The sequence below is a fragment of the Haliotis rufescens genome, unplaced genomic scaffold (assembly GCF_023055435.1).
Source record: "Haliotis rufescens isolate VD_foot unplaced genomic scaffold, xgHalRufe1.0.p SCAF_33, whole genome shotgun sequence".
Taxonomy (NCBI): Eukaryota; Metazoa; Mollusca; class Gastropoda; order Lepetellida; family Haliotidae; genus Haliotis; species Haliotis rufescens.
This window is the reverse complement of record NW_025964035.1, coordinates 3921682-3938740: the sequence shown is the minus strand read 5'-3', so window position 1 is coordinate 3938740 and position 17059 is coordinate 3921682. Positions and strand designations below refer to the sequence as shown.

At 41.6% G+C, this 17059-nt stretch overlaps 1 protein-coding gene across 1 annotated transcript in view; it reads left to right on the top strand.

The window, feature by feature from the left end:
• The first annotated feature begins 5311 nt into the window (after positions 1–5311).
• Positions 5312–17059, top strand: part of LOC125371990 (FMRFamide peptide receptor frpr-18-like) — a 33259-nt gene continuing 21511 nt past the window's right edge. Inside the window, exon 1 of the mRNA XM_048380751.1 lies at positions 5312–5781. Coding sequence (XP_048236708.1) covers positions 5748–5781 — 34 coding nt within the window. The 5' untranslated portion in view covers positions 5312–5747. The remainder of the gene's footprint in view (positions 5782–17059) is intronic.

Sequence of the window (17059 nt, the reverse complement as noted above, 5' to 3'; positions counted from 1 at the left end):
ATCAAGACGTGTTAGCTTGGTGTGGGAGGTCTTAACGCCACTGTAAACATTCTATGAGGTATATCAAGACGTGTTAGCTTGGTGTGGGAGGTCTTAACGCAACTGTAAACATTCTATGACGTATATCAAGACGTGTTAGCTTGGTGTGGGAGGTCTTAACGCCACTGTAAACATTCTATGATGTATATCAGGACGTGTTAGCTTGGTGTGGGAGGTCTTAACGCCACTGTAAACATTCTATGACGTATATCAAGACGTGTTAGCTTGGTGTGGGAGGTCTTAACGCCACTGTAAACATTCTATGACGTATATCAAGACGTGTTAGCTTGGTGTGGGAGGTCTTAACGCCACTGTAAACATTCTATGAGGTATATCAAGACGTGTTAGCTTGGTGTGGGAGGTCTTAACGCAACTGTAAACATTTTATGACGTATATCAAGACGTGTTAGCTTGGTGTGGGAGGTCTTAACGCCACTGTAAACATTCTATGAGGTATATCAAGACGTGTTAGCTTGGTGTGGGAGGTCTTAACGCCACTGTAAACATTCTATGAGGTATATCAAGACGTGTTAGCTTGGTGTGGGAGGTCTTAACGCCACTGTAAACATTCTATGAGGTATATCCAGACGTGTTAGCTTGGTGTGGGAGGTCTTAACGCCACTGTAAACATTCTATGACGTATATCAAGACGTGTTAGCTTGGTGTAGGAGGTCTTAACGCCACTGTAAACATTCTATGACGTATATCAAGACGTGTTAGCTTGGTGTGGGAGGTCTTAACGCCACTGTAAACATTCTATGACGTATATCAAGACGTGTTAGCTTGGTGTGGGAGGTCTTAACGCCACTGTAAACATTCTATGACGTATATCAAGACGTGTTAGCTTGGTGTGGGAGGTCTTAACGCCACTGTAAACATTCTATGAGGTATATCAAGACGTGTTAGCTTGGTGTAGGAGGTCTTAACGCCACTGTAAACATTCTATGACGTATATCAAGACGTGTTAGCTTGGTGTGGGAGGTCTTAACGCCACTGTAAACATTCTATGAGGTATATCAAGACGTGTTAGCTTGGTGTGGGAGGTCTTAACGCCACTGTAAACATTCTATGACGTATATCAAGACGTGTTAGCTTGGTGTGGGAGGTCTTAACGCCACTGTAAACATTCTATGAGGTATATCAAGACGTGTTAGCTTGGTGTGGGAGGTCTTAACGCCACTGTAAACATTCGATGACGTATATCAAGACGTGTTAGCTTGGTGTGGGAGGTCTTAACGCCACTGTAAACATTCTATGACGTATATCAAGACGTGTTAGCTTGGTGTGGGAGGTCTTAACGCCACTGTAAACATTCTATGACGTATATCAAGACGTGTTAGCTTGGTGTGGGAGGAATTAAGAAGTGAGGCAAGTCGCAGACTTTTACGAATTAGGTTGAAGCCACGAGCACTGTTATGGGGATGAAATGGATGACTTCAATTTCCGAAATTGTCTAAATTCCATTGACATTTAAAACGAGATGCTCTGCTCCTTCAAGAATCTGACCAAAAGTTCTTTTTATGTTTTCACGTCAACAACTATCACATAGTGTTGGTTGAAAACGATCAATATTATAACAAAAATGTTCCATAAAGATGTTAAAATGTTCAATGAAAACATGAGAGACAACGATGGCTTTGCAACCATTTTGATGGAGGAAGTCACGTGATAATTATGATGAGGCCGCCATGTGACAATTATGATGGTGGACGCCATGTGACAATATGATGCGGGACGTCACGTGACAAGGATGATGTGAGCGCGATATGACAACTATGATGGTGGACGCCATGTGACAAGTATGATGTGGGAGTCCATGTGACATGTATGAAGGTGGACGTCACGTGACAAGTATGATGGTGGACGTCACGTGACACGTTTGATGGTGGACGTCACGTGAAAAGTATGATGGCTGACGTCACGTGACAATTATGATGTGAATGAGTGAGTGAGCTGAAATTTTACATCGCATCGGCAATATTGCAGCCTTATTGAGATGAAAACAAGTTAATTATTATTAAATACCTGTCGACAAAGGACAGTAAAACAGTAAGTAATGTATCACAGCTTAGGTTTAAAACAAACCAGTTCTAATTAAAATCAAAGAATATTTTCAATAGATTAGGTAGCAAAAGATAAAACTAGGCTATATACCAGTGGCAACCAAAGCTAGACCACCTAACTGGGGATCACAGGGACTTACAGTGCCTTTCCTTCCTGCATGATACCCCAGCAGGATTTATGTCATCACTTTGGTCACAAGTGGTCATTTGCTACCCAATATTAAAACATCGAACCATAGTCAAGTAATTAAAACACTAGTTGATATTATACACTTTTATTTAGATGGACTTGCGTGCCACAGTCAGGAGGACAATAATTTTATGCTACTTTAACCCCCTGAATGGCACCGCCTTCAATAATATCAGTTGTTAATAATATCACACTAATTTAAAACAATTAGAAATCCAAAATTTATCAAATCACTATCACTATTTCTTTTAAAAAACCGAGAATTAAACGAACGTTGATATTATTAAAAAGATCCTTTAAAGACGAAGAATGATAATAAGAACCCCTTGTGAGAGAAAAGTACAGTCAAGCAAAATATGCTTGACTGTAATTCTCTCATCACAAGGGACGAAAAACGGAGGATCTTCACATTTTAGCTGCAATGCCTGTAGTGTCGCCATATGTAAACAGTATGCGATACCTACGTTGTCGCGACGTAAAAAATGGACGTTGTGACAACGTCTTGATTTGGTTGTATTTTGGTTTACGCACAACGTTGTAGCAACCAATCTGGGAGTCTACAGAATTACGTTGTGACAACGTAACATCACAACGTTGTAGCAACGAAAAGTAAACGTTGTCACAACGTTGTAACAACGTAGAATTGTTGGCTGGGTACGTTGTCGCGACGTTTTGGTTAAACGTTGTAGCAACGTAAAAAATGGACGTTGTGACAACGTCTTGATTTGGTTGTATTTTGGTTTACGCACAACGTTGTAGCAACCAATCTGGGAGTCTACAGAATTACGTTGTGACAACGTAACATCACAACGTTGTAGCAACGAAAAGTCAACGTTGTCACAACGTTGTCACAACGTAGAATTGTTTGCTGGGATATGCATGGGTATAACGGCTATGGCCAATGCGACATCGTCGTAAAATAACTTCACCGTGTCGTGACTGGCAACCCAAGTAGGTATATCCTAGATTTGGTTTTATTGCATGCAGTTTGTTCATACCTACATGTAACTGGGTATTCCACTTTGTTTGCCTAAATGTTTGATATAGACTTTGAGTGTGGAATCAGAATGTTAGAGACATACTTTTCAAGGGCAGCTGCAGTGTCTGCTTTTGTATTGCCCACGATGCCAACATGGCTTGGTAACCAACAAAATATGATGCCGCATTGGCCAGTAGAGAGATCATTGTACAATTCTAAAATGTCAAGGCTATATAGATGATTTAGAGAGACATTGTTTAGTGCTTGAAGACATGAAAGAGAATCAGAAAAAATGATAAAATTGTTTGTTTGTTAGACTGATGTTGAATGAAATCCAAGACTGTTTTATAGCGTTTGCTTCAGCAGTGAAAATGGAGCTATTGTCTGGGATTCGAGTAGATATGATTTTTGATCAAATGACAGTGGCACTGGAAACTTTACCACTATCCTTGGATCAATCCGTGAAGATTGAACGATGGGAATCATATTTGCGTCGTAATTGTGAAGATCCGGGGTAGAATAGGTCCTCAGCAACTCATGCTTGCAGTAAAAGGCGACAAACGGGATCGGATGGTCAGGCTCGCTGACTTTGTTGATGCATGTCATTGTATCCTAATTGCGTGGAGACCCGTGAAGATCCGGGCTAGAATAGGTCTTCAGCAACCCATGCTTGCTAAAAGGCTAAAAGGCGACAATGCTGGTCGTAAAAGACGACTAACGGGATCGGGTGGTCAGGCTCGCTGACTTGGTTGATGCATGTCATCGTTTCTCAATTGGGTAGATGGATGCTCATGATATCAATCACTGCATTGTCTGGTCAAGACTCGATTATTTTGAGTTCGGCGTAAAACAACAAACCAACCGTAATTGTAAATATTTTAAATCATTTCTGTCAGATTTGTTTCATTGAGTGAGTGAAAGGTCCATACCCGTGAAGATCCGGGATAGAATAGGTCTTCAGCAACCCATGCTTGTCGTAAAAGGCGACTAACGGGATCGGGCGGTCAGGCTCGCTAACTTGGTTGATGCACGTCATCGATTCCAAGTGCGTGGATCGATGTTCATGATGTCAATCACTGGATTGTCTGGTCCAGACTCCATTATTTACAGACCGCCGTCGTATAGCTGGAATATTGCTGAGTGCGGCGTTAAACAACAAACCAAACCAAAAAAGACAAGTATGATGTGGACGCCATGAGACAAGTATGATGCTGGACGTCACGTGACAAATATGAAGTGGCAAGGGACAAGTATATGGCAGTCGACAGTGTGGACATTTTAAGAGGACTTTCCCTATATGCTGCTCCCACGTTTTTTACCCATTGTATTTTCCTTTTTCTCTGATGAACCAAAGCTGTGTTTTTCAATACCATTTGTAAAGTATTCATGCATTGACCTTGTGTTGTCTTGTACTGATTTCATAATTTAATTATGTACTCACCGATTTGTGGGTCAAGCTCTGGATTTAGTTGGTTGGTTTGTTGTTTAACGCCGCACTCCAGCGGTATGATGGCGGTCTGTACATAATCGAATCTGGACCAGACAATCCAGTGATTGACATCAAGCGCATCGATCTACGCAATTGGGATACGATGACTTTTGATTGATTGGTTGGTTGTTTAACGCCGCACTCAGCAATATTCCAGCTATGTGACGGCGGTCTGTAAATAATCAAATCTGGACCAGACAATCCAGTGATTGATATCATGAGCATCGATCCACGCAATTGGGATACGATGACTTTTGTTTCATTGGTTTGTTGTTTAACGCCGCACTCAGCTATATGACGGCGGTCTGTAAATAATCAAATCTGGACCAGACAATCCAGTGATTGATATCATTAGCATCGATCCACGCAATTGGGATCGATGACATGCATCAACCAAGTCAGCGAGCCTGACCACCCGATCCCGTTAGTCGCCTTTTACGACAAGCATAGTCGCCCTTTACGGCAAGCGTGGGTTGCTGAGGGGCTTTTCTACCCTGGGTCTTCACATAACTCTTCCTTGTATGGCCCCAGTAAGAAACAAAGTAGAATTACATGTGTATGTTGACTTGGTTGATTGTGTGTCATCGAACCTCGACTGAATGAAACGTTGTTCATATTATCAATCACTGGATTGTCTGTACCAGGCTCCCTTTTATATATATATATAAAGGCCGCGGTTCTCAAGCTGTGTAATTAGCGACGCTAAACAAAAAATGATCAACGAGCACACTCATCCAGGCCTGAGACGCACAACAACAAATTGCGCTGTCAAGATCAATAATATTTCACACAAGTTACAGAGATCGCGAGAGGGAGCTCGGCTACTGGCAATCTGCGTCGCCAACTGAGCAGCAACATTTGCACTGAGCGTGAGACGACAATGGTGAGCTCTTCACTGTGCAGTGTTCAGCGCTGAGTAGAAACACGGAGTCTACGAGGTTTCTCTCACTCTATGCTGCGGATAACACGATATCACTGGACTTAGGCATGGCGTCTGTCAATACTACGTTCAATGAATCTGGTAAGTATTGTTTGCATTTGTGCTTTCTGTCAAGTGTTTTTGCATACATACTTGTAATGATTGTTTGGTTTGGTTTGTTGTTTAACGCCGCACTCGGCGATATTCCACCTATATTACGGCGGTCTGTATGTACATAATCAAGTCTGGACCAAACAATCCAGTGATTGACATCATGAGCATCGATCCACGCTGTTGGTTTGGTTTGTTGTTTTACGCCGCACTCAGCAATATTCCAGCTATATGACGGCGGTCTGTACATAATCGAGTCTGGACCAGACAACCCAGTGATTGACATCATGAACATCGATCCACGCAATTGGGATCGATGACATGCATCAACCAAGTCAGCGCGCCTGACCACCCAATCCCGTTAGTCGCCTTTTACGACAAGCATAGTCACCTTATACGGCAAGCATGGCTTGCTGAAGACCTATTCTACCCCGGATTCCACGCTGTTAGGATACGATGGCATGCATCAACCAAGTCAGCGAGGCTGAACACCCGATCCCGTCAGTCGCCTCTTACAACAAGCATAGTCACCTTTTACGGCAAGCATGGGTTGCTGAAGACCTGTTTTACCCCGGAGTCTTCACGGGTCCAGCGGGGAGTAATGGCTGTGTAATGGCCATGTGTAGGTTTTCCTAAAAGGCCGGATTTGGCGACCAGACCAAGACGTAATTTGGATCGAAGACATGTATAAACCAAGTCACCGTTTACGACAAGCATAGTCGCCTTTTACGGCAAGTATGGGTTGCTGAAGATCAAGTCTACCCCGGATCTTCAAGGGTCTGGGCGTCGCTGGATGTGGATGCTGCAGCTAGGTGGTACACAATGAAAATGACGATAATTAATAAAGATCAGTTAAACATTATGTCCCTGAACTTTAGAGGTCTGAATAATAGAAAACAAGTGTTCACACTTTTAAGAAGTAAAAAGGCATAAATCTTCTGCATTTCACAGCTGATCAGGAACAATTATTAAAGCAGCAGTGGGGTTATAAAGTATGTTATGTAAATCCATATAGAAGTCATGCTAGGGGAACTGCTATATTGCTAAAAAACGAAAGAAAGTATAAAACAGGATGAATTGCTTGTAGAAACTAAACAATTCTATCAACAATTGTGTATCGAGGAAGAATATGAATTTATCAACTTAGAAGAGATTTTTTAACTGTTACAGACATTCCAAGGCTATCTAACCAACTGTCATTGGAACTAGAAGGGGAAATAACCACCAAAGAAGTAATAGATGCACTAAAGACAAGCGTATAGTCGACAAAGTCATTTATATCCCCCGCCCATTTTAACACGTTGTGGTCCCAAACCAGATAACTGACCCAACACCCCCTCAATAAACATTTCTAAAACTCCTTAATATCAAATGGCACCAGTTCAGTATGTGCCTGGTAGACATGCAAAGATTTGTAAGAAAGGATTTAACGGTTTTTGAGATTCGCTCCGGAAACGAACACCACCCTTATAGAACCTAAGTCCAACTTGTTGCCATGGAAACGTAAGAAATAAAAAATTCTGAAATTCCTAAATAGCAAAAGGCACCAGTTCAGTATGTCTCATAAACATGTTAGAAAAGATTGTTTGTTTGTTTGTTTGTTGTTGTTTAACGCCGCACTCAGCAATATTCCAGCTATAATATATAATATATATGGAGGCGGTCTGTAAAATAATCGAGTCTGAACCAGACAATCCAGTGATTGACATCATGTGAATCGATCCACGCAATACGGATCGATGACATGTATCAACCAAGTCAGCAAGCCTGACCACCAGATCCCGTTAGTCTCCTTTTACGACAAGCATAGTCGCCTTTTACGGCAAGTATGGGTTGGTGAAGACCTATGGGTTTTGAGTTTCGCTCCGGAAACGAACACCACCCTTATAGAACCTAAGTCCAACTTGTTGCCAGGGAAACGTACAAAATTAAAATATTCTACAATTCCTAAATAGCAAAAGGCACCAGTTCTGCACGAGTCTGATAGACATGCAAAGTTTCGTAGAGAAATAGTTCACGGTTTCTGAGTTATGCTCCGGAAACGATTTCGGGACGCACGCACGCACGGACACGGACGGACGGAATTCATTTCAATATTCTCGGCAACTTCGTTGGGGCGAGGGATATAAATGAAAAAAAGAAAAAGCCCAGAACCAGGAATGACCTTGAAAAAATATTTAATAGATTCACTAAATTATGGATACAGAAATGATTAATTATCTGTAACTCAGAAACGGGGGCCAATTACTTGCTTACCAAAAGAAAAAAATGCGAAAACCTTTCTTTAAAAATTGTCGCCAATCTCGCTGTTAAATACAACTTCTTAACTTGCATCAGCTGTCATAACAAACAGTGATAGCAAATAGAATTAAAACGGCATTACCTTTTATAATAAATGAGGAGCCATCATACAGCTGGGATATTGCTGAGGGTGGCGTTAAACAACAAAGAAACAGACAAACATTAGGGATTTTGTTCCTGGGAGATGTATTGGAGAAGTGACTAGATTTTTATATGATTTTAATTGATAATACAGAAAGTTATCAAATACCAGGTTTACTGGTGTTAATAGATTTTGATACGGATAATATAACTTTTGTTTTTGTTTTCAATTTGGATCAAGTATTCAAAAATAGATGTCAACATTTTTTAATGGCATGGAATCCAGTGAAGGTGTTAATGGATTTGCGAGTCCCTTTTTTAAGATATTAAGAGGCTTTCCGCAAGGTGACCCAGTATCGCCATATTTGTTTATAATTTGTGCAGAACTTTTGGCAAATATGATAAGACATAATCCTAAAATAAAAGGGATTAAGATAGGAAATATTGAACACTTGCTGTCACAATTTCAGATGGATGGGACAGAATGAAGCCTTAATACTGTATTGCAAACATTGTAGGTTTTTGCTAGATTGTCTGGTCTTAAGGCTAATGCGGAGTGAACTAAACTTATTTGAATTGGTTAAAAAAAGATAAGGATAGAGGATAATTATAAAATAAAGTTTGAAAATATTGAGAGAGAAATGAACCAATGGACGGTAAGAAATTTGACTCAAAGGCGTATAATATAAGATATAGTCTTAAAAAGCATCTTATTGTCAAAATTGAATTTTTTTTTCTTCCCTACCCAACCCCCTAAAAGATGTTTTAAATTTGTGCGGAAGGGAAAACCGAATAAAGTGATAAGACAAATAATGTCTTAACCCCAAAAACCTGGCGGAATTAACATGCCAATTATAAAGGATGTGATTGAAGCACAAAAACTTTCATGGATCAGAAGATTATATTGTTATCACTCAAAATGGACTGAGACTGAGTCAGTTGCTTGCTGTATTCCAAATAGAGATTATGGTTGGCAGATGTAGTTATTGCTCAAAATACCATACATTTATTTTGGAGGGATGATTCGGAAGCTTGGGCAACATACTTGTCCAAAATGAAAGTGAAAACTGGTCAAGATATTATGAGACAATCTATATGGTTAAATAGGAGAATACAAATAGATTTGGGAAAAACTGTACATTTGGATAAAATCCGTTGTGGAAGGAACCATTGATTTGAACAGAGAACATGTTTTGTTTGGATTTCAAGACAAACACAACAACCCATGGAATATTGTACTTATAACAAAAAAAACAACAACAAAAAACAAGTAATATACAGACAATGAAGGAAAGGATTAATGCCACATTTTGAACACATTCAGCATGAGATAATTAGTTATTACACTGCTACAAGGGTAGTTTAATTTTCAAATTGTAATAATGCAACCCTTTTTAGTTTTTAATCTTGCTTCCACACTTTGTTTAAAATCCAATCTGTAAGACACACTGATACAGACCCGTAAAGATTCCGGGGTAGAATAGGTCTTCAGCAACCCATACGTGCAGTAAAAGGCGACTATGCTTGTCGTAAAAGGCGACTAACAGGATCGGGTGGTCAGGCTCGCTGATTTGGTTGATGCATGTCATCGATCCCAATTGCGTGGATTGATGCTCATGATGTCAATCACTGGATTGTCTGGTCCAGACTCGATTATTTTACAGACCGCCGTCATATAGCTGGAATATTGCTGAGTGCGGCGTTAAACAACAAACAAACAAACAAACAGTACGTTGACTTTATAGGCAAGAATATATATGTATGATTGGTTGGTTGGTTGGTTTGTTCGTTAACGCCGCACTCAGAGAACATCTTTTGCGACGCTTGCGTTACACGTCAGTTTTTGGGTGGAATGTAATGGTATAGGTGCTATTACAACTCATGGGAGAACACACGTACAACTCATCATTGTTTATGGCCATTTGAATGGCGTTTCGCTACCGGCACGACGTCTTTCGAGATACTTTTCTACCCTTTGTGCAAATGCACGGACGTAGCGTTACGTTGCAGCAGGATTATGTCCGCCCACAAAGTCGACTAAGGCGCCGCGATTCGCTGTGCAGAGTAGCGTCCCTTTGGGCACGCCAGTTACCTATGATTGTTGGTTCGAATCCCGGTTTGCCCCGATTATGTGTCTAGGTTTGTCAACACCATACCCGTGCTCGTGGGTTTCACCGAAGTGGTAAACTTCTGAGACCTGCATCACTCCGAGCTTTCCTCCCACATTAAGCTGACACGCCGTGATAAACCTGGAATACTGTTAAATGCGGCGTTAAACCCAACTCGACCCGTGAAGATCCGGGGTAGGATAGGTCTTCAGCAACCCATGCTTGCCATAAAAGGCGACCATGCTTGTCGTAAAAGGCGACTAACGGGATCGGGTGGGCAGGCTCGCTGACTTGGTTGATGCATGTCATCGATCCCAATTGCGTGGATCGATGCTCATGATGTCAATCACTGGATTGTCTGGTCCAGACTCGATTATTTACAGACCGCCGTCATATAGCTGGAATATTGCTATGTGCGGCGTTAAACAACAAACCAACCAACCAACTCACTAAACTCAACCCAACTCACTCACTCACTCACTATTGCACGTGTTAACATGGAATTTATGAGGCAGCATAACATTGATGTACAGCCATGGCCGGCTGTTTCTCCAGACCTCTCCCCCATAGAACATGTCTGTGATGAGATGGAATGGCACATCATGAGCATCGATCCACGCAATTGGGATCGATGACATGAATCAACCAAGTCAGCGAGCCTGACCACCCGATCCCGTTAGTCGCCTTTTACGGCAAGCATGGGCTGCTGAGACCTTTTCTACCCCGGATCTTCACGGGTCTATTATTTTCAATAACATAAGGCCACTTCACGTGAAACAGTTACTTTTTTCCGTTAGGATCTATGCACAAACGGCAGACGTGTACTTTCTCATTTTCACCACGATCAACGTGTTTTCTAGCTTGACGGTATCTGCGGTAGACTGGCGTAGCTGATGCTCTCCAAGCCAGGAACAGGTCTATTTCGAACCATTACTGTGTCTAACATGCTGGTAGTTCAATGAGACAGATAGTTAGTCTTATTTACCGTCAAGAACTGTGCCCAGTGAGACGTTGTTCGGGATTGATTATGGTCTAACATTAACTACCGACGCTGTAAACGACCACTGAAACACGTTCATCATCAAACAGTACACTGGTCGGAGTCTCCAAGGTGAGGTAAGGTGAAATTGGGTTTAACGTCGCGTCCAAGATTATTACACTTATATAGCGACGTGCATGTACGTGTGCGTGTTTGCTTGTACTAGTCCGGACTGATGCCGATTTATAGTGCTAGCTCACTGAGATACCATGCCGCAGTTTAACATGAATATCCCACTCAGACACAGTATACTGACTCCGAGCCGACCAGTCCTTGTTTTAGCCCCTTAATGCCGAGCGCCAGACAGGGTAACAACAAGTACCATCTTTTAACGTCTTTTGGTATGACGCGGCCGGGGATCGAACTCCGGACCTTCCGCTCTCCGGGCGGACGCTCTACCACAAGACAACGGAGGCGGTTCGGAGTCTCCAAGAGTATTTTAGTCTCACTGTTCGTATAATGACCGTTGCGAAGGACAGAGCATGCTTGAAATATGGCCTGTTGCTGTAACAGGCAAAGTAGTGTACGGCACTGGGCGTCATTAAGGATATTTCCAACTGGGATAGTTGTAATTGGTATGCATTGCCTTATTGTACAAATATTACTTGACTGAATGACTGAATTACGCGTCGCCACTTTTTGATTATTTAGGTTTGTTTGTTTATTTGTTGTTTAACGCCACACTCAGCAATATTCCAGCTATATGACGGCGGTCTGTGATTAATCGCGTCTGGACCTGACAATCCAGTGATTGACATCATGAGCATCGATCCACGCAATAGGAATCGATGACATGCATCAAACTAAGTCAGCGAGCCTGACCTCCCGACCCCGTTAGTCGCCTCTTACGACAAGCATAGTCGCCTTTTAAGGCAACCATGGTTAAATTCTACTAACGAAACATATTTTGGTGAGGAGCTGGGATGTTTTAAACAGAATACTTTTAGGATACAGTTTATGGCATATCCAGCGAACAAGGCTTTTTTAGTATGACATGAGATTAGTTTACACTATTTGTTTAGTATATTCTTAAACATGTTTTTAAAATAAAATCCCCGACATCGCCTGCGTACGATGTCATGCTATAAACCTACTCATGCTCTCTCACCATCCGCTTTATACACGCATGGCCGCCGCGACAAGATTAGTTACTGGGGATCTGTTCTTACCCGGAGATCCTAGTAGACGAATAGGATAGACCGCCTGTACTATATATTATTATTATCATTACTAAAAGTAACACAACCATGTTCATAATCATAAGACATTTCTGCTAAAAACAGAGTGAGTGAGTGAGTGTGGTTTTACGCCGCTTTTAGCAATATTCCAGCAATATCACGGCGGGGGACACCAGAAACGGGCTTCACACATTGTACACATGTCGGGAATCGAACCCGGGTCTTCGGCGTGACGAGCGAACGCTTTAACCACTAGGCTACTCGACCGCCCCGCTAAAAACAGAGTGCATTGCACGATTCCGACCGACTTTGTCATGAGCATGTGTTTGTGAATCACTATCAAATAGTGATCGGACCAGGTGTTCGCGAAACGGAGAGCGCAACCGGCTGTATCCGTCACAAACACATGCAGAGGCAAGTCAAATGGTAACCTGAACAAACCCGTGAGGATTCCTAATTTTCAGAGGTCATTTTAAGTACTTTTGCTTAGCCAGTGGATGATATCAAAGAACGGGGAATTTCCCATCGGTCCAGACTCGATTCTTTACAGGCCGCCGACATATAGCTGGAATGTTGCTGAGTGCGGCGTTAAACAACAAACCAAACCAAAACCCACCCACCCGCCTTTAGGTGTATCTGTTTGGGTGATGTATTTTGAATTTTATTCAACTTCAAAGTGAGGGTTGTAGAGGAGGGACATATATGTCCCCCTGGCAACCAGGGATATTGGTCCTCGGTAATGTACGATTGTTATGGGAGGCGGCTAAATGGATCGTGTGTTAAGGCTCGCTGACATAGTTTATTGCATGTCATCTTATCCCGTTTGATGGATGCTTATGATGTCATTCACTCCATTGTCTGGTCAAAACTCGAGTATTTACAGACCACCATCAATGATGCTGAATGCGGCGTTCAAAAACAAACATACAAATCACCTGCGCAAACACGGAGATGTTTGGCTCAAGTCAAAATAGGTTTTTACATCGTACATTATTGTTCACTGAAGCGTCACATTTGAAAATGTCCACCACATGTCTACCATCAAAAATGAAAGTTTCACTGAGGCCCTGATAGATGCAGCTGTGATCAAACACTGTTTGATCATAATCCTCTCTGGAATCTTTATAACAAGAGCATACAACTGTACCCGATTGTACTTCAAGCGATGTGAGTGAGTGAGTGAGTTGGGTTTAACGCCGCTTTTAACATTATTCGTTATATCACGGCGTGTCAGCTTAATGTGGGAGGAAAGCCCGAAGTGATGCAGGTCACAGACGTTTACCACCTCGGTGAACCATCGAGCACGGGTATGGTGCTTACAAACCTAGAAACATAATCGGGGCAAACCGGGATTCGAACCCACAATCATAGGTTTCTGGCGTGCCCAAGTGACGCAACTCTGCACAGCGAATCGCTTAAGACAACTGGGCCATCCCCCCCCCCCCCCCCCGGCCGTTGGTAAATTGCTCGACAGGGAACTTGACTATTTGAAGGTAGCCCCATCATTCAACAAAACATTATTTTGTCTGGAAAAAGCAATTTTTGTTCCAAGGTTTTAGCGCATCGCACTGTCATTTATTTATCAATAGTCAATTGTTTTGTTATCAAAAGTCTATATCAGCACGGTTACTTTTGACTTGTGATATTGAAACGATACCTCTGTCCTTGACCCCCTGTGGGGATATTGGGAAACCAGTCTTCTTTTGGATTTTGTGGTTCTTAAAGGATTCCTATTGTTATAACATTATAACATCTCGGGAAAGTGCCATCAGCCTTTTACACGCGATACTAGATAATCCAAATTCACTTTCATCATGAAGAAAAGAAGAATATTACCTTTTTCTTTGATTAAAAAACAGGGTCATTCAGTGTTCCAAGACACCGCTCTTCGCCTAGGCTGCAGGTTTATCGGACCGCCTCCCTGGTCTAGAGGTAGAGCGTCCGCCTGGAGAAAGGAGGGTCCAGGATTTTTACTGTGTCTGAGTGGGATATTCGTGTTCAACTGGGGCATGGTATCTTAGTGGACTTGCACTATAAAAGCAGCATTAGTCTGGACTAGTACAAGCGCGCGCGCACGCACGCACGCACGCACGCACACACACAGACACACATTCACACACACACACACACACACGCACACACCGTCCAGGTTTATCAACACCATACCCTTCAACTACATCAAGCTGACAGGCATCTCTGGCTTTCCTTCCACATTGATCCTCAAATATATTTCACAACTTGTTTTTAAATAAAACTTTGCAAAAATACCTAAATTGTAAATATATTAACTTGGTCTCGTCGCTATATGGCTGAAAATTTGGCGTTAAATTTTAATTCACTCACTCACTCCTTCCACATTGAACTGTCACGCCTTGATATAACTGAAAGAGGCGTGAAACCAAACTCCCATGCCAGTCACACGTCTTGAGCCTTCTTAGCCGTGATGGATTTCCTGTACGTACACACTCATTCCTGCATGCTATCGCCATGCGTCCAAACTTTGCCACTTTAGATGTAATCGGTTAGGATGAGTTTCTTGACACCAGTGAGTGAGTGAGTTAAGAGTTAACGTCACATCGGCCACGTTTCAGCCATATAGCGACGAGACCAGGTCAGTGTAATCACATTTGAGTTATTTATGCAAAGATATATTTAAATTTATATAAACAATTTATGAAACATATTTGAGCATAACAATATCATGTATACAGTTATAGTGAGTGAGTGAGTGAGTATGGTTTTACGCCGCTTTTAGCAATATTCCAGCAATATAACGGGGGGGGGACACCAGAAATGGGCTTCACACATTGTGCCCATGTCGGGAATCGAACCCGGGTCTTCGGCGTGACGAGCGAACGCTTTAACCACTAGGCTACTCGACCGCCCCGTATACAGTTATAAACACGGGCAATAGGCCACCAGTAACCAAGGCTAGGCCACCTCGCTGGGGACCATGGGGACATACATGTTCTTGACACCAGGTGCGAGGAGAGGCAAGGGATAAGGACGGATTGAAAATACCACGAGTGCAGCCCATTCACTTTATTACAGCTTCAGATCAAACAAATAATGAAGGGTGACATAAATACAAATTTAAAATAAGGATGTCACTGACACGTGGAGGTGTGATAGGAAAGTCGAAGTAATCAACAAACAATGATATAAGTACGTGCTTTTAAAAAAATAGCAATAAATGGAGATGACATGATTTGAAATTCTAATATATTACTTGTGTTCAAGAAGCTATTTCACTTTATAATTAGGTCTTGCATAGTTGAAAGTAGGGGCATATAAGTAATTAATGAGTTTCATCACCAAATCAATTTTGATAAATGAATATAGTCAACAATATTTGCTTTACAAGCTGCTTATTAAATGCTTAACACACACAGAACTGTAGATTACAGTGCGAAACCAGTGATATCGTGCTGCGCAATAATGCAATACAAGCCCCGCCTATTCTATTATCAGCCAATCAGGAATCATTAGTTCAAAGGTGGGCACGGCCTAACTGTTTTTTGGTTTATGGAAATATTTAAGCCAAGAAATTTGTTGGTTAGCCAATCAAACGCCAGGGAATTTATTTCAATTTATTTATTCTGTAATAAACGCAATAAAGACGCGAGATCTGTACCCACTACGTCATTGTCTGGTGTGTTTCCTCCGTGTCATGTAACAGCGTGTTTATTGACAAGGAAGTGCAAGCGACCTAACAAATTAATCTTGAAACCAACCCAAATAACAGTGTACAGGAAATAAAAATTTAGGAATATTTATGGACGGAGATGTTACATTGCAACAATAAATGTTATTGTCATTTTGTTATTTGAATTTTGAGAGGACTGTTCAGGAGTATTGCAAGTAGATATCACAAGTGTTATAAAATATGTTACGTTATATTGTTGGTGCAAACAAATGAAGATCATCAATTTCGTTGTGACTATTATGGTTTCATGTGGTATCTACCCGTGAAGATCCGGGGTAGAATAGGTCTTCAGCAACCCATGCTTGCTGTAAAAGGCGACTATGCTTGTCGTAAAAGGCGACTAACGGGATTGGGTGGTCAGGCTTGCTAACTTGGTTGATACATGTCATCGATCCCAATTGCGTGGATCGATGCTCATGATATTAATCACTTGATTGTCTGGTTCAGACTCGATTATTTACAGACCGCCGTCATATAGCTGGAATATTGCTGAGTGCGGCGTTAAACAACAAACCAACCAACCAAATCATGTGGTATCTACTCACAATATGACCATTAGGTGCCTCATTCTGAGAGTGTGGGTTCGAATCCCAGATGAGACTCCCCCAAAAACAACAACAAAAACAAAACATAAACAAACAACAACAAACAAAACAAAAATCACTAAAAAAACAAACAAAAAACAAACACTAGTCCGAAGAAAGTGTTATCCCTAATTTAACATTTGTTACATCTGACCACTTTCTAAATGGCATTTTGTATTCATAATATTATGAAAGGCAGTTTTCACATTTAAGTGTTGTTTAAAGTGAGTGATTGTTGTTAGTTTGTTTTATGTTGACGTTGAATGTGCTTA